Below are 20,657 nucleotides of genomic sequence, written 5' to 3' on the forward strand. Positions count from 1 at the left end.
TCCTACAAACACACCAATGCGACGCCTCGCAGCCAGACTTTTACGGGCAAATCCACCATTCCAACGCCATAGAACCTTCTCCCGACATTTCTCCAATACCCAAGCCCAGAATGACATAACCCAATTCACGCGCCGCCTTTTCAAGCTCCCCTCCGCACCACCTCCACCCTCCCAACACCACAACAGCCTCTCCCAATTTCTTACCTACGCCACTCGAATCTCTCTCCCAGAGACTAGCACCGTCTACGTAGGCACACACTACGAGTACACCGTCCTCGACAGCCTACGCCGGTATGCCCTAGCACTACACCGCATCGGCGGCCGCGACGATGCCGGAATAGACCTAGTAGGCACCTGGCACCTCCCCACACACGAACAATCGCGCGCCCTCCGCGTCCTAGTGCAATGCAAAGCGCTTAAGGCAAAGCTTGGCCCGAATATTGTGCGCGAGCTTGAAGGCTCACTCCGGCAGGCACCGGTGGGCTGGCGCACGGGCCAGACGGTGGGGATACTGGTAAGCCCGCGCGAGGCAACTAAGGGAGTCCGGGATGCACTTGCGCGGAGCTCCTTTCCACTTTTTTGGATGATGGTTGAGCGGGATGGGGCGCTAAGGCAGGCGCTTTGGAACTCAAAGGTGGAGGAATTGGGCTTGGGTGCTCTTGGGATTGAGACACGGTATGCTACTGCCGAGGGCTCCGCGGGGTTGTTGAAGGAGGTTGCACTTACTTGGGATGGATGTGATATTCCTGATATGGATGCCGTGGAGGAAGGATTACTTCGGCATGAGGAGTCGTGGATGAAATCTTGGGGAAAGGAAGTGGAACATGTTGACAAGAGTGTATTGTTGGATGCTGTTGAAAATGTCTTTCCGGATGGTTGTCCTAGTGAGGCCGATGGGAGTTTTGCGCAGGCACACCAGGCTAAAGTACTCGAGGCTTTGCGGGGGTGAGCTGCGTCTGTAAATTTATGTACCATAGTTTGTGGATACCTTGAAGATTATGCACGGAATCCAGTATATTGGCATGATATCATTGTCATTAACAATTCAAGGGTATAAAAAACTCCAACCGAAAACAAATCTCCTGCATAACACCGACATGGCCATCATTATCCTTGCACTGTCTGCCAGAAGTAGTTCGAGTAGAAGAACCTCGAGAACTTCGGGTCGATATTGACGACATGCACATCGCCCTTGCGACTATTACGAATCACAGCACGGTTGAAATTGCCCGCCTCGTCAGGTTCGATATCGATGCCGAGCGAGCGGAAGATCTTTAGTCGTAGACTATGAAATGTTAGCATCTGGAAAGCAAGTACAGGGACCAGATAAAAACGTACATCGTCGCATCATCCATCTCACGTTCCCGACGCGTAGCCTCGTCACCTTCCAGACCTTGCGCCTCTAGATCTGCCAGTCTCTCCTTAAGCATTTCGAGCTCACTTTCGAGGCGCTCGCTCTCAATTTCGAGCTCTGAGGCGGCCTTTGCAATGCGGAATTTCTTTGTGTCAAGCTCGACAATCTCGGCGGCGTGTTTACCCGAGTCATGGACGGCAATGGCCTCTTCATGGTGAGTATTCAGTGAGTGTAAATTGCGTGAGAGTTTACGCAAAGAGGATTCTGCCTCGCGAATGCGTAGGTCGCGTGACTGTTGGAGGGTTGCGAGGGAGTCATTAATGCGCGTTACGGCTTGCTTATCCGGATGGATGTTGAAATTGCCGATAGTGTGGTGGATGAGCTGAATCCAGTTAGACTAAACCATCATGTATATTTCTGTGTATCGGCAGTAGTGACGTACCGTCGCAGGATCCTCGTCGAGCAACATGGTGGGCAGTATAGCCGTTAGAAGTTGATCGAAGGAGATGTTTATGTTTTGTTGCGGCAGCAACCGCCACAGCACCGCCACACATTTCTCCGCAAGTGACGTTGGCGCTTGTGATCGCGCTTGGTCTTCATTTTTACCTTTGTCCTTTAATCTCCGCCTATTTGCTACCCATTTCTCTGTGTGAATACTCGAATACTGCAACACCATGTCAAACCTTCCCTGTATGCTACCCATGCTGCTCCCTATTTCCCTGGCCGTTTGCTAACCCGTGTGCGCCACCACCCAGATGCCGCCGATGCGGAAAGGTCTGTTGCCTGGGATCACCGATGTCCTTGAACGATGCGAACTAACTCGCCTGACCTCTAGCCCCTTGAAGCCCGCCGAGCTGCAAGTTCTGCGCGCGCAATACGAGAAAGAAGGCGACTACGTGGGCATTCAAACCAAGTTCAACTTTGCCTGGGTATGACCCCAACCACCGCAGCTGCAGCCACAGCCACAGTCATAACCACCGTCTCCTGTGATAATCTAATCAACTCGGTAATTAGGGCCTGATCAAGTCCAACACTCGACCCGACCAGCAAGAAGGCGTCCGACTCCTGTCAGAGATCTTCCGTGGCGCACCGGAACGACGACGAGAGTGTCTGTACTATTTGGCTCTAGGCAACTACAAGTTGGGCAACTACGGCGAGGCTCGTCGGTACAATGATTTGTTGCTGGAGAAGGAACCGGCCAACTTGCAAGCGGCCAGTCTAGGGTCCCTCATCGACGACAAGGTTGCCAAGGAAGGCCTAGTGGGCATCGCGATCGTAGGAGGTCTAGCCGTGGCCGCGGGCCTCGTGGGTAGTCTGGTTCTCAAGGGAGCCAGAAGACGGTGAGCGTTAGGATTGGTGACCTGCAAGGGCTGTGGCACAGTCGGTTCGGGTCGTCCTTGCGTCGCGAACGGGTTTTTTGTATAGTGTTCAATCTGCCATTATGGTCTACCTTATTGTTCCTTTATCAGCTTTAGCTTCTCTGGGTTTTTGTATTATGAGCATTTCAAGGCGTTAGAACTTTGATTCTTTATGTATGAATGAATCGATGTATATGTCTTTTTTCCAGATTCTTCTTTTTTGCCTCCTTGCCACCTGCATCATTATACCTCCGAGGCTTGAAAATAAAGCTGCCTGAATCTAGTTCTATTTTTATGGTGCATGAGAGCGATCGGTTTCATGACTTTACTTCGTGGCCTACCGTTGTACTTGTGACGACATATTAAATAGCTTGTTTTCTTTTGCTGGGGAAATTCCCGCTTTTATCTGAGCAATCATCGGCCTTCATCATCCCTTCTGATTCGTCTTTGTTCGGGTTGATCTCCAACACCTAAACCCCGCCTGATAAGAGCCATGACTCGTGACTGTTCCGCGCGAACTTGATCTTTCAAACATTCACCCCTCGAACTGACTTGCACACTTTCTCAATAATGGCCGATCATAGCGACCATGGCGATCGCATCTTGTGTCATGCCTGTGGCGCGGTCTGGTTAAGACTCGGTGGCGGTTTGACGTGTCCGCACTGTCAATCCGACTTCACGGAGATCGTACGCTATTCGGTCCTGTCTCCAGGGAGCCTCCACTAATAGCAACCGTCTTTAGGTCGAAATTCCCCCTGATGATGCTTCACCAGAACCACATATCGAGCATGATTCCCCACCGACCAATCCGTGGGAAACTCATAATCCATGGGCTCAGGAAGAGCTGCCGCGACGCTACGGCTTCATGGACGCTACTTCGCCCAGCTCCCCGCGCTACTCACAGCACACTTACAGATCACCCGATGGTCGTTTTGTATTTAGCAGCACCTCCGTACGCGGAGGATTCGCATCCCGCCAAATAAATGCGCAGGCCAATCCCGCAGTGCCAATGATATTCGAAGGCTTGGATTCAATATTCCAGACGCTTTCAAACACCGGATACAACCAGCGCACACCCCGCGGTGCGGCGGCCATGGATCCTTTCGACTCTGACCACCATGGGACCGACGAGTACGACGATCCCCCAGAATCATTCCCACGCGAACCAGGCGCAGCGCAATCTATGGCCCAGCCGCAAGACCTAGTCGAGTATGTGTTCGCAGGCCGCAGAGCCCGCATCTCGGAAGCACTCGCTGATGCTAATGACCACGCTAGACTTTTGGATAGCTTCCGACAGAACTACGCACGACGACCAGGCAGAGCCGGCGCAAGTGGCATAGCAGGCCCAAACCCACTCGCGAACCCACTCGCAATGCTCTCAGTCTTACTAAACATGGATCGGAACGGCGACGCGGTATACTCACAAGAGGAATTAGACCGGGTTATCTCAGAGCTCATCGATCATAATGCAGCGGGAACTGCACCCCCAGGCGCATCCACTACCGCTATCCAATCCCTACCAAGGAAAAAGGTAGATCAGCAAATGTTGGGACCGGACGGCACAGCCGAGTGCTCTATCTGCATGGATATGGTAGAGATAGGCACTGAAGTCACAGTGCTACCTTGCACACATTGGTTTCACTTCAGCTGCATTGAAGCGTGGCTTATACAGCATAACACCTGTCCACACTGTCGCCGGAGTATCGACTCCATCAGTGCGTAAGTAGCACACCACAACCACACCGGCCACTCTAGGCTTGATTACATTACAACTCTCGAGCTGACACGAACCTGTTCCACAAGTACACCTGGCACCACTGGCAGCTCGACTAGCCGCACGCATGGCGAAGGTACCAGCGAGAACCCGGTCGTCATCCCAGATAGTCCCGAGGTCCCATCACCTGGTCGTCGACGACGCAGTTCTCCTTTTGCCTCGCTTAGCGGTCGTTCTTCTTTTTCAAGGTCTAGTCGGCATTCACAGGCCCAGGCTCCGGCGACTCCGGATCCCAATGCTTCTCGTACAAGGAGATCTAGTGGGTCCAGTCGCAATAGTCGTAATGAAGACAGCCGTGGAGGTTTCACAGGCTGGGTCTGGAGTCGGTTTGGAGGTGGCAATAACTAAAACAGGCTGATTTCACGACTTCTATGGTACTAACATTCTCGGGTTGGGCCGTGCATTGGGTTTCAAGGCTTTCAGGCTTTTGTGTTTGTATGGCGATCCTGGTCCTTTAGCGTTTCTTTCCATCCATACCCCCTTTACCTTTCTCTTTCTTTTTATTGGCGGTGGCGGGCCCACGAGTATGTAATTACCCTTCATGGGTTTCTTTGTACATGATTTCTTCCAACATTATCTACAATGGACTCTGATATCATTCCCATCTCCAACCTGAAAAGCTATACAAGTAATGCAGTTCGTATTTCCTCGATATTTCTATACCCTCTACCAGGTGATACTCAATCTTGTAGAGAAACCATTTCCTATACACGTTGATCTGAGGTCTACAGAATACCCAGATTAGGACCCAAGCAACTACTTCACCACTCGCCGCTCCCAACACCAAAGGTCAAAACCAAAGCTGCAAAGTATCTACGCTTCTGTCGAGAAACAACACCACATCCCACTCTCCATTGGCTCCGGCAGAAAACTCCCATCACGCCATCCAGGGTCATGATAACCACAAATCACCTCATATTCGCAACGTAGATACGGGGGTGGTCCATCTCATTTCCTTGTTCTTATATCCTGTTCATCCCCAAGGTACTCTAAATCGAACCATATTCTACATCAATCACAATGTCCGTTGCTCTGGAACTCGAGTCCGCAAACGCTAAATACGCCGCCTCATTCAACAGAGGCACTCTCCCTCTTCCTCCAGCCCGGTAATCTACAGATCTAAGCAATACCCCACTAGTTCATTGACATCCAAATACTCTATTAATACAAACCTCTGACCCGTTCAATCGACAGAAAGGTAGCAATAGTAGCATGCATGGACGCGCGCCTCGGTACATTCATTCCCACAGCTCCACATTGCCATACAACCTTCCCATATACCCCGAAATGATATCATACTATCAACACACATGTACTGTGTCAAAGCTGACGAAGATCAGACCCCGCCCGAGCCCTAGGCCTCGAAGAAGGCGACGCCCACGTAATCCGAAATGCAGGCGGACGGGCCACAGATGCACTGCGCAGCATCGTCATTTCGCAGCAATTACTCGGGACGAGAGAGATTATTATTGTGCACCATGTAAGACATGCCACATAAGCACTCCAGGTTCCTACACTCTCGTGAAAACCCGATTCTAATGCCGACTAGACCGATTGTGGAATGCTTACGTTCACGGACGATGTGATCCGTCACAAGATCCGGACGGATCTCAAGCAGAATGTGGATCATATTGCGTTTTTGCCATTTGGGGACTTGAGGCAGAGCGTTTTGGAAGACGTTGGTATTTTAAAGGATAGTCCGCTTGTCCTGGATGTTCCTGTTACTGGGTATATATATGAGGTGGAGACGGGAAGGATTGTGAAGGTTGAGTGACGTTGAATTAATTGATGACCAATTCTGGTCTGTCCTTTTCTATTTAAATCAATGCCAAGGTCTTGCACTATGCCAGTTTACTAGTCCTGTTCTTTCTTGCCACCTGCTCACACAGCTCACGCAGAATACCAGCTAACCACTCGAAATCACTGATTTCCAAAAAGACCTGAGCACTGACGCGAGTCCAAAGCGAAGCCCCATGTCGGAAAACAGGAACGAAAGTATCATACTTTGCCATGAGCGTCTGTTGAAGAAACGAAGCCGCTAGCGGCGCCTCTTTAGACGACAGTGTCACCCAAGACCCCTGGCCCGGAGACCCATCATCCGCAACACGGATCGGCAAGCGGATGGTAGTCATGCAGCAGCTACGCATATTGCTCTTCTGTCCCGGTTTGAGGTCCGGTTCTTGCAGAACATCTGTACCGAGAGTTGCGGCGATCAGATCGGCTGCTTCGTTGGCGAGAGTGTGGCAGTAGGACATGATGGCTTCTTCGCCGCCGCAGACTTCACGGCGAAATTTGAGTGCCGCCGGAATGCAGATATAGGCTGAGTCGTCCGTTGTGGCGACGAATTCGAATAGTTCTTCGAAGGGCGTTTCGGTTTTAGGTGCATTATTGTCTTGGAGGACTGAGTCTGCTACTTTGATTGATGTTGGTGCTGGGATGAAGCCCCATGATGTTGGCATGGTGGAGCGGATGAGGTGCTGGTTGCGTTTGGGGACATACAGCAATGCTGCACTTCGGGGGGTGTAGAGCCATCTGGATTGAAAGGTAAGATACTGCTATGTCGAAACATTAGAGGGGAAGCAGACGAGACACATACTTGTGGCAGTTCGATACGAAAAAGTCCGGTTGCAGTTCCTTCATATCGAGAGGAATCATTCCAACGCCGTGTGCGCCATCAATGACACTTAAGATCCCCTCTTCCCGGCAAACACCCACAAACCGTTCAAACGGAAACCGAACGCCCGGGTTACTGACGACAGCATCAAAGAGTGCAGCACGAACTTTGAGGCCTTCGGCGCGAGCCTTACGAACCACCTCGCGGAATCGACGCACCAACTCATTCTCAGTAATCGGGAATTCAAGCGGCACCTTCCGAGCCTGGAAATCACAATGCTCTTGCAGGGAGACAATACCCATCTCCACAGCACCGTATACCGGTTCAAAATAGATCACAACCTCATCCTCCTTGAAATTGAGGTTATAAAGGACGGTGAATACGCCCGTAGTGGCATTCTTGATGAAAACACATTCATCTTTTGGAGCGTTGATAAGCGCGGCAATCTCTTCGCGCGCTTCTTGCAGGAGCTTTGAGTGATGAACGCGGATATAAGGGTCTGGTCGCTTATCTGCGATAGCTAAAAGAGCACGCTGTACATCGCGGACTTGAACGGGGTGGGCGCCGAAGGAGCCTGGGAATATATTAGTTACTGGCATTATGACGGAGGACGGAATACTGACCGTGGTTAAGGTTTCTGTAGGAGGGGTCAAATAGCCAATGCTTGAGCATTGGCTTCCCAAAAGGTGTGAGTTGATTCGCGAGTGACATAATGTTCAATATGTAGAAAGGTGTATCGGTGGGACCAAGAATTTAATGAGATAATTGAGGTTGAAAAATTAGAGTCCAGTAGCGGAACCGCACCCAACAGATATATGTGCTGCAAAGACGCCCTGACTCAGTTCTAATGAGTAAATGGCAGATGGAAGCTTCTTAATCTCCGATGAACTTTGACTCACCTCGTGAGCGGAGCCAATGAGTGATCGAGTCTTTATCCCAAGGTCCACATGTAATATTCGAAGGGCGTGAATGGCATTACTTGATAACATGCGGGGAACCCCCACTCTGACTTGATTGTAGTCCAAGCCTTGGCACATCAATCTAGTCAAAGCCACACTATATCTTCACATCTTTTTCAGGAAAATCTAAGTCTATTTCTCAGTTCTTCCAATATTTTGGTTTGGTTTGGTTCATCGCTTTGCCTGTCATCGAGGTCACGGCTGGGGACTGTGAAAGGTAAACCCGACGGTAGCCGTGCGGAGAAGGCAAAGCTTGGAAGCAGATAAGGATATCACTGAGAATGGATTCAATGATACAACCCTTCCAAACTCTTGATAATACTGAAGAATCAAGCAGTAGAAATGCCCTGTCTACAACATTCCAGTCACCTGATAACGCAAGGGGTTCAGACCATGACCTCAATCCCACAACCCTCATAGAATACACCACTTACAACCCACACCATGTGGAACTGCGACTTTACAAGCTGTGAAAAGCCCTCTGTGCGCCAACTAGGAGGCTGCATAATCTGCAATCAGCACTTATGCGCAAGACACCTCAAATCAGAATACCACAAATGTCCAACATGGGAGGTACGCAAAGCCACCTTATACACAATGTCTCGAAACACCAGACAGCCATTAAAAATATAAACAGGATAAAACCGCATTTTACTCTGCCGCTGCAAAAGCTGAAAAAGATGAAATAACCCACCTTTTCCAAAAAATTGACATCCAAGCCCTAACAACCCGCGCATCCACCCTCCGCAATGGAGTCCCCTGCACACTCCCCCACAACCTCAGATACTCCCACGAAGCATGCAGTAAAGTAATGGGCGGCACGAACTACCATATCGAGATTCTCTTCGAAGACGGCACGAGCTGGCTAGCACGAATCCGTCGCTCAAACGCTACATCTCCACCACCCGATCTGCAAAGTTATATTCTCCGCAGCGAGGTAGCCACACTCCAATTTCTCCGAAGAATCAACATCCCCACGCCGATGGTGTATGATTTCGATTCAGACGAAAACAACCCCGTGGGCGTTCCTTATATTCTCATGGAAAAATTGCCGGGCAAGAGTGTCGGTAGTTCGTTAGGTTTGGCGTGGACAGCTGAGAAGAAACGGAAAGTGCTAAGCCAACTGGCGGATGTGTACGTGACTCTTCTAAACTATCCGATGGATAGCATGGGGTGCTTAAGTCACCCTGGCTCTGGGCGGATTGGGCCTTTCGCGGTGGAGGCTTTGAGTGATTGGAAGGATGGGGTGTTGAAATCTACCGGTCCTTGTTCGTCCATACAGGATTACTACAAGACCGGGATTGATTTGACGCTGAATTTGATTCTGCGGCAGGAGATCTATACCGCGAGACCGGTTGATGCTTACCTGGTGCATCGCTATCTGCTGGATAACGTCGGCAAGGTCTTTTCGTATAATGATTTGGATGATGGGAAGTTCTATCTGAGACATGCGGATGACAAGGGAGATCATATTCTGGTTGATGAGGATTTTAATATCACTGGGATCATTGATTGGGAATGGGCGTACACGGCGCCTAAATCGGTGGCGTTTAATTCACCTACTGCTCTTCTTCCTGTGTGTGAGTTCTATGATGGAGTCAATCGGGTCGGTGACGACGAGGTTACTTTTGCCGAGATTCTCTATGAGAAGGGACATCCTGATCTTGGAGAAATCACGCGATGCGGACGTCTGCTCCATCGATTTGATTTCTGCTGTGGATATGACATTTCAGACTGGGATGGGTTTTTAGGGTTATTCTTTGGTCTGTTAAACGGACTGGGGGATAACTTCCTGAAAGGTTTAGGCGATAGCACGCATTTGAACTGGGAGATTTGGAAGACAGAAGCGATGGAACGGTATTGGGACGACGAACGGCTACAAAAGCTGATCGAAGCCACGAATTTCTTCTGATTAAAAATTATATCCGGAAACATCAACCTGAAATGAAGTATCATATCCCCAAGGGTTATTAGAAGTGGAAAGGTGTAATATCTTTTCGACCATATTTCGTCGAAAAGCCGGTCCCTTGCCAACGCAAACGCATTCCATAGAAAGGACTGTAAGCCTCAGTTAGAGGGATCCGAGATTGTCATGGAGCTTTGACTCACGTCTGATAAAAGTAGCCACATCAAATAATAACGGAGAAGACTTCACCCGAAACACAGTGCTCGAAATGCGATCACCGCCCTGGATGTCAATGCCCTTCTCCAGTAGAAGTCTCTGCACCCCGGACGCATCGATCCATTCTTCCGCGCCCTCAAAAACCAACTGCCAAGTCCTAGATGAGCGAGCAAGCTGGTTGTGTGAGAAACTGTGTTTTTTCGGATGCATGGGACTAAGAACTTTGGTCCTAGCATCAACCATGTCACCTAAATCATCATGCATAGCATCGTAGAATCCCGAAACATGATTCATACGCTCCGACTCAGTAAGTAAGCCTCCAAACACCTCTGAAACTTTCGGATCATCGGGCGAATAAACAAGTAACTGATAGCCGTTGCGGCAACACTCTCGTACAATACGGTGTGAGAGGGACAACTGTGCTTCTGTCGTTGGACTATCTGGAGACCACGAGAGTGGCGGACTAGGAAGTGAGATAGGAAGCGAAGGAACAGGCCCAGTATGCCTCGGATAGGTGAAACCAAATGGAAGCATCGACTGGTCTTGCGGGGGTGGTGTATGAGGCATCGACATCTTCGTCCACTGAGTGAGCGTCAAAGAAGGCGTAGAATTTCCAGAAAAGGGTATGGGTTCTTCGCGCACGATCTCAGCATCGAAATCTAAGTTGATTTCCTTCGCTGGGGTAGATTGTGATGAGTTCCCGCTTCCTCCATCCTGATCGAGGACGCCCTGCCGCGGCTCAGGTTCAGGTTCGGCACAGCCCTTTCGAGCCAGCGATACACATTGCTGAGTGATTGCCTGCAGAGCAGACGTAATGCGAGGACGACCTTCCAGTACCCCCTCCCCTAAGAGAAGATTACTGAACGAGAGAAATGACTGGCTCAGCTCCTCAATGCCCGATTCCAACTCTTGGACCCGCGTCTGTAGGTTATTGATGGTTGTCTCCTTTCGCCGACGGTAGGTTTGTTGTGCCTCGCGAAGTTGCTTGCGACGTTTCTGGAAGCGATGAGCTGGGGTGGGCACGGTGTGATTCGTATCACTTCACCTACCTCGGGGACTTCATGATCGTCAGAATGGTTGGTCCGTGGGCGACCTCTTTTGCGGGGTACGGGAGGTTGGGCTGGTGGTTTTACTTCAGCCATTTTGGTTTGATTGCCCCAAAATAAATGAAGGATTGTCCGTTCGCGAACGATCTACAACTGTGGATACAGCTGTGGGTAATCTGGGGAGAAAGTCCGTCGGGGATGTTGGGGAGGATAGGAGGTGGGGCAATTATAGGTTTATTCATCAGCCGGGACGTTGAATAATCAGGAAATGGATCGGCTGAATCTCAGATCGCTTATGTAACTATTGCTGCCATCGCTGACCAATGTGGACATCTTTCCCTGGAAAGTCCTATAAGAACTTACTACCAATGAGTTAGGATTCTACTTCGATTTGTTGGATGATTATAACCTTGAAAGAGATACTCGGTCATCCTGTTGAACGAGAATGAATAGTCTGGGACTCACTCCCGTCTATGGTTGAAACCAGCACTATACAAAAAAAAGAATTAGATATGCATTAGTCGAACAAATTAAATCCATATGATACAAGCAAGAAGAACATAATTATTCCTGTTCCTGTTTCTTATTGCCATCATTGGTCTTCCCTATATGTCCAAAGAAATTACAACCCCATTAACTCCATGCCGCAACAACCGAGCAGCCATCCCCTCAAACTCCCCAGTATGAGATAAATCAGAATCAAATGGATCTCAAATCGATTGACAAGAGCCCCAAACCTGAGTCTGGGGAGGGCCAACATCAACCAGCTGGTTCCCACTGATGGTAGTAACGCCGTTATCAATACCATGGAAAGTACACATAACACTAGCAGTGTTTAACTCGATGTGGGAGATACTCAGAACATTAGCTATAGGACGTTAGCCACATACCACCATAACATCGACCAGTTATCCACATACTGATCTGCATAGCTTGACCATTGACCGGGAAGGTCTGAGTAAACTCCGCATTGGCCGCGCCAATGAAAACAACCTGGACTTGGCTCAAATGCTCATTCTGTCCTCCAGGCTCTCCATGCTCTTTATTGGACGGGTTAGAAGGGGACGAAGTCGATGCTGATCCGCCTTTTGCCGAGCAAGAGCCCGAGATCTGGGTTTGGGGTGGTCCAACATCAACCAACTGCGCCCCACTCACAGTCGTAACACTGTTATCGATACCATGGAACGTGCACTGAACATTCGCATCAGCAGACGAGACGTGCGAGATACTCAGCACGTTCGCTGTTAAGCACATATAGTGGTTAGCATATGCCCACGCCTTGTCAGGTTTTAGGAAGGGGAAGCGTACAAATAGACACAATCGAGCCATCAACAGGGAAGTTTTGCGTGAATTGAGCATTGGCTGCACCGAGAAAAGTGATTTCAACTTCATTTGTTCGTTTTACCGGATTTCCGTTTGAAGCGGTGGCAAGTGCAAGGAGAATGTTCAACCCGGTCCAGAAGTGCATATTGTAAAGGCTAGGGTTTTAATTGAAGAATAATTGTTGATTGTATTCTGAAGTACTATACATGAACACCGTCTATCATGTCCCTTTTATACCTTTTCTTGACGCTGTCCAGCACATTGAAGATCCAAGTCAAGTACATCATCGTCTAAAAATATGCTAGTAATGCGCAGTATCACTTGATTCGAGTGAACATGATGAAAAATGGTGACGTCCGTGATGTTGACACTTTCGAGACATGACCAAGAAACAGGAATGTCCCAGTGATCGTGAACAAGGTCATTGTTGAATTGGAAAGAGGTCCCCGTCCCGTTCCACGGTTGAAGAGGTTCAATCAGACTAAATTTAGTTTCGCGCGTCACGCGGGGTAAATCCGTATCCAGACCCACCGCGACCATTGTCTGATTCTAGCAAATGTACTGCAATCAATGAGCTGAATGGGGTTGGCTAGGTGACTGTATCTATTTACCGGTGCCGAGTTGAGATACGAAAGTCTAATGCCGATCCAATGAGGTGCAATGGTTTCAAGTGTAATGCCTAAACAAGTAATGTTTTTGATGCTTATTACTGGCTCCTCGCTCTCGCTACTTTTGCTGTCGGACCGATAGGTCGAGAAAATATTTGGCAACCAGGGATGCACTTCTATTAGGTGGTGTATTTTATTCATTAGCATGTCTATTTTCGTATCTGGAAGGTACTTGAGCAAGATCTGGCAGCTCAGAAGATCTTTACTCGGCACAGAGAAAGTTCATTGCAGTCGTTGACGCTAAAATGTTCTATCGATGTTGTGCGCTAAGTGGCCAGTTGGTACTTGGTCTTTCTGGTCAGGGTGGAGAAATTGCATGTTCTGGTAGAAAGACAAGGACAGAAGCCTGAGAAGCAGTGTATCCTTCATGGGCAATGTTTCAAAACTCATGAAACATGAGCTTCTGAAAAACGTTGAAACAAACATGGAAGGTAGCAAAAGAAAGATGGGCGGTGCTTGACATCTCATGGGCTCAATGTCGTGGGCTCGGGCTACGTCAACTCGGGGTGGCTAGGCGAGCAGAAGGTATACTAGTCTGTAATTGATTGAAGAGAACATCTGATTACCTCTATTTCTGGGTTTCCATACCACATAAAGGGCAGTAGTAATTCGAAGTTCAAATAAAAGAAATGGCAAGCACGAGAAATCAATCCAAATTCTTCAAGTCCGATTGTATTACATTTCAACACAAGTAATCTAGTGTCTACCGGAAGCATAAAGAAATGGAGAATGAGAATGGATATCAAGTGGATATCAAATGAAAATAGAAATAAAACGCAGCCGAAACCCCGCAAAAACACGCTTTTCATAGTCCATGCATCAACCGTGACAAAATCCGCAACCGAATCCCAAGAATCGAATTCCACGTTTACTTCAAAAGGAACTGAACAGGTATCGGTCCCAGAAGCCAACTCAGTCTAGACGAAAGGAAACACATCAATTCCATACCTAGAACTTTGCTTCGATTGCTTAGAAACGCAGATCCCAGCCGATCTTAGGGCCCAGACGGGGGAGCTCATCAGCCACGCTCTGGACATCCTTGTCACCACGACCACTCAGGTTGAGGACAATGTTCTGTCCCTTCTCCATGGTCTTAGCCAGCTCCATGGCACCGTAGACGGCGTGCGAGGACTCAAGAGCGGGGATGATACCCTCGGTCTGAGAAAGGGTACGGAAACCGATCAGAGCCTGGGCGTCGTCAGCAGCGATGAAGGTGGCGCGGTCAGCGTCCTTCCAGGCACTCAGCTCGGGGCCGACACCGGGGTAATCGAGACCAGCGGAGATGGAGTGGGTCTCGGCGATCTGGCCGTGCTCGTTCTGGAGAACGTAGGTGCGCACACCGTGGAGGACACCCTTGGAACCACCAGAGAGAGTGGCGGAGTGGCGAGCAGTGTCGACACCGTCACCGCCAGCCTCGACACCGACCAGCTTGACGCTGGGGTCCTTCGAGAAGGGGTAGAACATTCCGACGGCGTTGGAGCCACCACCGACACAAGCGACGACGGCGTCGGGAAGCTTGCCAATGGCCTCATGCAACTGCTTCTTGGTCTCGTCACCAATGACGGACTGGAAGGTGCGGACAATGAGGGGAAATGGGTGAGGACCAATTGCGGAACCAATGATGTAGTGGGTGGTGTCCAGCTCGACGACCCAAGCGCGGAGAGCCTCGTTGACGGCGTCACGGAGGGTGCGGCTGCCAGCATCGACGGCGACGACCTCGGCACCAAGAAGCTTCATCCGGAAAACGTTGAGAGCCTGGCGACGGACATCCTCGGCACCCATGTAGACGGTACACTTCATGTTAAACTTGGCGCAAACGGTGGCAGTGGCGACACCGTGCTGGCCAGCACCAGTCTCAGCGATGATGCGAGTCTTACCAAGACGCTTGGCGATCAAAATCTGACCAATGGCGTTGTTAATCTTGTGGCTACCAGTGTGGTTGAGATCCTCGCGCTTCAGCCAAATGTTGGCACCACCGCAGTGCTCGGTGAGACGGTCAGCAAGGTGTAGGCTGCTGGGACGGCTCATGTACGGGTAGTAAGAGCGGAACTCCTCCCAGAACTTGGGGTCGTTGAGGGCCTCATTGAATCCGTGCTCAAGCTGAGCAAGGCAGTCCATGAGAGACTCGGGAACATACTGACCACCGAACTCGCCGAAGCGGGAAGGCAGAGCCCATTTCTCCTGAGTAACGTTCAAGGCCACCAGCTGGTCACCTAATCCAGGGCCAGCAGGGGTGTCTTCCTCGGTGATAACCTTGCTAGGCTGGGTCTCAGCATTGGCGAGAGTCTTCTCAACAGGCTCGACAAGGTTGATCTCACGGGCCAAGTTCCCTTGGGCGTCACGCTCCCACTTACGGCCAGTAATGCCGGACAGATAGTCCTCTGCGGCCTTGGCGGCCTGGCCAGGAGCAGCCTTGCCGACGGTAGTGATGAGCTGACTTCCAATGACGACACCCTCAGCGACCTCCTGGACATCAAGGAAGTGCTGGCGAGTGCTGACTCCGAATCCGAGAGCAGCAGGCACGTTGCCAGAGTATTCGTGGACGCGACGCAAAAGGTCGGGGATGTTGGCACTGAGTTTGCCGGTGGCGCCAGTAACACCCATGCGGGACACAACGTAGATGAAAGAATCGGCAATCTTGCAGAGAAGCTTCATACGCTCGTCGGAGGTAGCGGGAGCGATAAGGGGCACGTATGAGAGACTAAACAAGTCAGCTTTGGACTGGTAGGGAAGATTAGACTAGAGCACGTAGTACTTACCCAGTGCTGGCGCACAAGTCGCGGAAGCGGACAGCCTCCTCTGGGGGCAAGTCGACCATGATGAAACCATTGACACCGGCCTCCTTGCAGTCCTTGAGCATGCGCTCGTCACCGTAACGAAGAACTGGGTTGTAGTATCCCATCAACATGATAGGGGTCTTCAATCCGCGGCTGCGGGCCTCGCGGACCATGCCGAGGACGGTTGTAACAGTGACACCATTCTCAAGGGCCTTGGTGTTGGCAGTCTGGATAGTAGGACCATCGGCAATGGGGTCGGTGAAAGGAATGCCGAGCTCAATGATGTCTATAGTGTAATAGGCCTGTTAGTCGATGCAATTCGCCTTACCCCGCCATGAGTGGGACTTGACATACCAGCACCTCCATTTTCCATACCCAGAAGAATATCAACAGCTTCTTCAACAGTAGGATATCCGGCAGTAATGTACGCAACAAGGGCAGACCGGCGCTGCTCCTTGCACTTGGCGAATGTAGCTTTAATGCCGTCCATGGTTGTACAGAGAGAGGAAAAGTGGGCGGGAGCGGAGGTGAAGTGAGGGGAAGGATGAGAGGTGAGATGGGAAAAGAGAGAAAGAAGAAATGTGAAAGATCAGAGATATTCTCAATTGACCCGCTTTTGCGTCTTATGCAAGGCCAATGCTGCTATGTAAGTGACGGTAGAACATGAGTCAATTTGGGATTTCGAGTGCCGCCGAGGCGACATCACGTGTGATAAGATATGAATTGGTCACGTGGAGAGGTTGCCCCACGTTGTACAACACGTGATGAGGACATTCCTTCAAGGCGCTCTGATTGGCCAGTCTTGAACAGTGAGTCGCAATGAAGGTTGATCTACACGCAGGTACTCTCAACGTCCATAGGACTATGTTGTTACACACAATGATCGTCGTGGCAATCATTAACAGACTTAAGAATAAACTGAACAAACCAAGCTCATTAGATCAATATCAGGGAAGAAATAGATTAAAGAGTAAGAATTATCCAATATTTGACTCAACAAGTAACTAGATACTATAAAGGGCATATAGGTGGCCCGATCCCAAACGCCAGAACAATGCAAATAAAAAACAGTGACAGCCCTCAGCTCAGAAACAATAAAGTCACACAAATAGAACTCCCAATATTATCCATGGGAATGAGGTCCAGAAGTAGTTTGAGCCACATTCGACGGGACCATCATTCCCCATATGCGCCAGGAGACCGAGCAGAGTCAGCAATAACCGACCCAGATCTCCCATCCATTCCCAAATGAAAATCAAACAACCAAAAGCCAGATCTATCCCAAATCCGTCCTGCGAATGCAATAAAGGAATGACTGCAGCGCCCATGCTATGCTAAGTACTCGTACAATAGCCCAGAAATTTTTGTATGCGAAGGAGAGTAAAGCCCATATGCCCGGCAATATGCAACCCAAAAAAAGGAATGAACAAGACACCGTCTAAAAGCAAAATGTTGGGTGGGGGGCATCAGGCATGAAAATTGTAAGGAGAGACGTTGAAATCGTGAATCAAAAAGCGAAAAATCAAAGGTGTGATCGGTGCTCGACGAACGAAAGCCATTCGCGGAGACCGATAGAGTCTGGGCGTAGAAAGGAGTGACGTGAAAGAGAATCATGTATCTTCAACAGAGCAGAGGGGGAAATATAAAATAGAAAGAGATGAAAGCAAAAACGCAATCAAAAAAAGCAAATCAATAGAGAGGAAGATCAAATCATGGACCCGGGGCGGTGGCGTCGTGTAGAGGGTACACGGGGTCCATGTAGGTATAGCAGGCGCCGGCGGACGGAGCAGGAGCGGGTGCAGGGGCTCCGAGACCGTGCATTTCCCAAGCTGATCGCGGGGTGGGAGCGACCAGACCGTGGGTGCTATGAGGTTGGCAGACGGCTGGATATGAGTATCCGCCCATGCCCATTGTTGTGTACGGTTGTGTGGCAGAGGGGATCACGGATCGCAGATCGGGAGCTGCGGTCAATGAGGCACACTGATCCGGCTGTGTTGAGTAGACCGGGGCTCCCATAACTGGGGCGTAGTGGTTGACTGGCCCAGAGTCTGAGACTGAGCGAGGGGAGGGAGCAGTGTGAGGCTCAGTACCCGAATCAGAACCAGTGCCATGGCTAGCGTAGTTGGTCATCGGAGTAGTCATGACACCTGCGGTGGAAGAGTAGCTTGCAGACTGTAAGGTGGGGTTAGCGACATACATCCATAAGGGGATCCGTTTTTCAGAAACTTACGTATTTACCAATGATCTTCTTGAGAGCAAGGCTCAGAATTCTCCATGGGAAGACCTTGACATCTTTCTCGATGTTGCGTGGCTTCGGTGCCGGGAAGCCCATGATGACCTTGAAGAACTCTTCGCTGTCGGCCTTGGCCTTTGAGACAGTGAGGGGACGGAATCCTTCCAGGTTGCGGCGAATGCGGTTCTTCTCTTCAACTGTAAAACGGACGTTGACAAGGGACTCGAGCAGGTAGATAGTATCCACGCTGGTAACGTAGCACTCATCTTTACCCTCCCAAGCAATGCAGCTAATGCAGATGCTTTGGGGTATCCGCTCCTCAGGAGTCACGGCCTTGAAGCTGGCATGAATGGTGCTTCCGGTCTGGGTCCGATCGAACTGCACCAGTCGGCGCTGAGCACTCTGCTCATCTTTGCTCCAACCATGAGCCATGGAGTCTAGGTCTCCACTGAGCTTGAGAACGGCCTTGCTCGGGTACATGGCGTACGGGTTGAAGCTTTGGCTGTGTCCGAGACCAGATGACTGCTGCAGGGTTGATGTGCGGATCAACTGAGGATTGCCGCCTTGCGCTGGCGAACGGCCTCCGCGCTGTGGGGGGCCATGTGTCATGGGCAAACCTGATGGGCGGCCATCGTGGCCGATTGAGACGAAAGAGGGGCTCCAGGCTGGGGTGAGGGGGGGAAGGAGCACGGATGGCAGACTGAGGGGTGACCGACACGGTAGAGTATTGAGCCGGGCCAGTTCGAGGGGAGGATACACCATGGTAAGGAGCCACGAAACCTGGGATGGCAGGTAGAGACTGCACGTACGGAGAGAAGGAGGCAGAACGGGTATGGCCATGGCTGTGGGTGTCGCGGTAAGAGTAGTTCTCTTGAGGCTCGATCTTGGGAATAACAGGTCCAGTAGAGCGCTTCACAGGGGCAGGAGGGGCGTTGTCGGAGTAAGAAGAGAACTTGCGCTTGTGCGAGCTGGCAGAAACTGACTGGCGCACATGCTCATAGGTGTACACACCGACTTGAAGGGTTGCAGCCGGACAGTCACTCTGGCCTTCCATGACCACCTGCACGGGGACAGCGAAGGAAGGCGAGCCCGTTGAGATAAATTGGGGAGCATCAGCCGACAGAGCGTATTGGAAAGTTGAACCCTCAAAACCCAAGAAAGTGGGGATGCATTCGCACTTCTGTGAGCCAAAGACTACATACAGAGTGCCATATGCGGAGCTATGCAGATCATAAGGGGACTGAATCTGCACAACGACCCGAGTCCCCTCGCAACCACGCTGGGGACTATATGTAACAATCTCTGGCAATTGTCGGGAACGAGCATTCATTAACGGAGACTGGGCCTCCTCGTACGAGCTGCCAAACTCGTTGCCGGGAATGTAAGGAACGCAGTCCGAGATCTGACTAGCCTGGTCGGCCATGGGGGAGGGGACGAGGGAGTTGGTCACGTAGGGAGATTGACCGTATGCTGAGAACGAACTAGCATCATGCAAAGATCGCGTGGAGGCGTAATCTGAGTCACAAGTTAATATCACCAAGAGTCTCGATCAGATCGAGTAAAACATACCAAGTACAGCGCCAGCACCGGGCTTCTGGAAACCAGACATAGACAAAATAGGCTCAGACTTGGCCCACAGGCCGTCTGAAAACGCACCGACAAACTGAGATTCTTCAGAATCCGAGAAATCCAACTGCTCGCCTAAGATAAGAGGCGTTTGGAAATCTGGGTCGAACTGGAAGGTGAAAGAAAAGAGACAATTGTCAGCCGATAGATTTTTCATATGCAGAAACCGGAACATCAAGGGAGGGGAAGATGGTCTTCAAACAAGACCCTGGGCTAGGATTGGGGGAAACAAGCAAAACATGCGGGCATCCAGAGGAGAAACACAGTAGTTGGGGATTCTTACCAAAACACCGTGGGTCTTCGAGTAAGCCAGCTTGAATGTGTTGCAACAAGTGCAACGAGACAGAACCTCTTTAAGAAGCGAGTGACTGGGAATTTATTTGTTTCCCACGATAAGGTCGGCAAGCACACGAGAAAGGGGTGGTGCACTCCGAGACAGAACGAGCGACGAGAGGAAGCTGAGCTGTCAGTCTCACAGAAAAGGCGGCAACTAGAAGTCTCGAATCACCATCCAGGATTTCCAGGACTAAGACTGAAACTAGATGAAGGCTGGCTGCAGCAAGAAAGAACTTCAAATCACGATGTGTGCCTAATGGATCATAAAGGCAAGAGCCTATTGCATGGGAGAGCTAGGTTTCAATAAGAGCCACCGCTATTTGTGGGCGGGGAGATCCGAGATTGTAGAATCCACGAGTTTGGCGGGACGTCCACAGGCGTGTGGCGAGATGAACGATGACTGGTGAGGTTTTGGTGATTTCTTTTTGTTTCGTGATTGTATTCCCGTATCTTGTTTCGGGAAGACT

At 50.3% G+C, this 20,657-nt stretch overlaps 11 protein-coding genes across 11 annotated transcripts; 5 read left to right on the top strand and 6 right to left on the bottom strand.

The window, feature by feature from the left end:
• Positions 1 to 16: 16 nt before the first annotated feature.
• On the top strand, positions 17 to 949 carry N7484_005842 (uncharacterized protein; the record flags this gene model as incomplete). Its single annotated transcript, XM_057116261.1, has 1 exon — positions 17 to 949. The coding sequence occupies one exon, from the start codon at positions 17 to 19 to the stop codon at positions 947 to 949; it is 933 nt and encodes a 310-aa protein (XP_056972144.1).
• Positions 950 to 1,107: 158 nt separating this feature from the next.
• On the bottom strand, positions 1,108 to 1,823 carry N7484_005843 (kinetochore Spc24 family protein; the record flags this gene model as incomplete). Its single annotated transcript, XM_057116262.1, has 3 exons — positions 1,108 to 1,285; positions 1,339 to 1,736; positions 1,797 to 1,823. The coding sequence occupies 3 exons, from the start codon at positions 1,821 to 1,823 to the stop codon at positions 1,108 to 1,110; spliced, it is 603 nt and encodes a 200-aa protein (XP_056972145.1).
• Positions 1,824 to 2,028: 205 nt separating this feature from the next.
• N7484_005844 (mitochondrial fission 1 protein) lies at positions 2,029 to 2,698 on the top strand (the record flags this gene model as incomplete). The annotated part of the gene is made up of 4 exons (XM_057116263.1): positions 2,029 to 2,044; positions 2,110 to 2,128; positions 2,190 to 2,283; positions 2,369 to 2,698. 4 exons carry the CDS (start codon positions 2,029 to 2,031, stop codon positions 2,696 to 2,698), a joined length of 459 nt encoding a protein of 152 aa, XP_056972146.1.
• Positions 2,699 to 3,282: 584 nt separating this feature from the next.
• On the top strand, positions 3,283 to 4,834 carry N7484_005845 (putative RING finger domain protein; the record flags this gene model as incomplete). Its single annotated transcript, XM_057116264.1, has 4 exons — positions 3,283 to 3,399; positions 3,455 to 3,921; positions 3,988 to 4,431; positions 4,516 to 4,834. 4 exons carry the CDS (start codon positions 3,283 to 3,285, stop codon positions 4,832 to 4,834), a joined length of 1,347 nt encoding a protein of 448 aa, XP_056972147.1.
• A 672-nt stretch (positions 4,835 to 5,506) lies between these two features.
• Positions 5,507 to 6,260, top strand: N7484_005846 (beta-class carbonic anhydrase; the record flags this gene model as incomplete). The annotated part of the gene is made up of 3 exons (XM_057116265.1): positions 5,507 to 5,592; positions 5,822 to 5,966; positions 6,036 to 6,260. 3 exons carry the CDS (start codon positions 5,507 to 5,509, stop codon positions 6,258 to 6,260), a joined length of 456 nt encoding a protein of 151 aa, XP_056972148.1.
• Positions 6,261 to 6,327: 67 nt separating this feature from the next.
• Positions 6,328 to 7,811, bottom strand: N7484_005847 (putative aminotransferase family protein (LolT); the record flags this gene model as incomplete). Its single annotated transcript, XM_057116266.1, has 3 exons — positions 6,328 to 7,018; positions 7,083 to 7,674; positions 7,724 to 7,811. The coding sequence occupies 3 exons, from the start codon at positions 7,809 to 7,811 to the stop codon at positions 6,328 to 6,330; spliced, it is 1,371 nt and encodes a 456-aa protein (XP_056972149.1).
• Positions 7,812 to 8,870: 1,059 nt separating this feature from the next.
• On the top strand, positions 8,871 to 9,971 carry N7484_005848 (phosphotransferase family protein; the record flags this gene model as incomplete). The annotated part of the gene is made up of 1 exon (XM_057116267.1): positions 8,871 to 9,971. One exon carries the CDS (start codon positions 8,871 to 8,873, stop codon positions 9,969 to 9,971), a length of 1,101 nt encoding a protein of 366 aa, XP_056972150.1.
• A 159-nt stretch (positions 9,972 to 10,130) lies between these two features.
• N7484_005849 (bZIP transcription factor) lies at positions 10,131 to 11,323 on the bottom strand (the record flags this gene model as incomplete). Its single annotated transcript, XM_057116268.1, has 2 exons — positions 10,131 to 11,177; positions 11,231 to 11,323. The coding sequence occupies 2 exons, from the start codon at positions 11,321 to 11,323 to the stop codon at positions 10,131 to 10,133; spliced, it is 1,140 nt and encodes a 379-aa protein (XP_056972151.1).
• Positions 11,324 to 11,937: 614 nt separating this feature from the next.
• On the bottom strand, positions 11,938 to 12,695 carry N7484_005850 (uncharacterized protein; the record flags this gene model as incomplete). Its single annotated transcript, XM_057116269.1, has 3 exons — positions 11,938 to 12,095; positions 12,148 to 12,468; positions 12,536 to 12,695. The coding sequence occupies 3 exons, from the start codon at positions 12,693 to 12,695 to the stop codon at positions 11,938 to 11,940; spliced, it is 639 nt and encodes a 212-aa protein (XP_056972152.1).
• A 1,492-nt stretch (positions 12,696 to 14,187) lies between these two features.
• Positions 14,188 to 16,485, bottom strand: trpB (tryptophan synthase TRP5; the record flags this gene model as incomplete). The annotated part of the gene is made up of 3 exons (XM_057116270.1): positions 14,188 to 15,919; positions 15,978 to 16,281; positions 16,350 to 16,485. 3 exons carry the CDS (start codon positions 16,483 to 16,485, stop codon positions 14,188 to 14,190), a joined length of 2,172 nt encoding a protein of 723 aa, XP_056972153.1.
• Positions 16,486 to 17,705: 1,220 nt separating this feature from the next.
• medA (transcriptional regulator medA) lies at positions 17,706 to 20,029 on the bottom strand (the record flags this gene model as incomplete). The annotated part of the gene is given in 4 exon segments (XM_057116271.1): positions 17,706 to 18,167; positions 18,226 to 19,027; positions 19,038 to 19,743; positions 19,798 to 20,029. The coding sequence occupies 4 exon segments, from the start codon at positions 20,027 to 20,029 to the stop codon at positions 17,706 to 17,708; spliced, it is 2,202 nt and encodes a 733-aa protein (XP_056972154.1).
• Between the last annotated feature and the right edge of the window lie 628 nt (positions 20,030 to 20,657).

This window comes from Penicillium longicatenatum, assembly GCF_028827895.1.
Source record: "Penicillium longicatenatum strain IBT 33135 chromosome Unknown contig_3_segment0_segment0, whole genome shotgun sequence".
NCBI lineage: Eukaryota > Fungi > Ascomycota > Eurotiomycetes > Eurotiales > Aspergillaceae > Penicillium > Penicillium longicatenatum.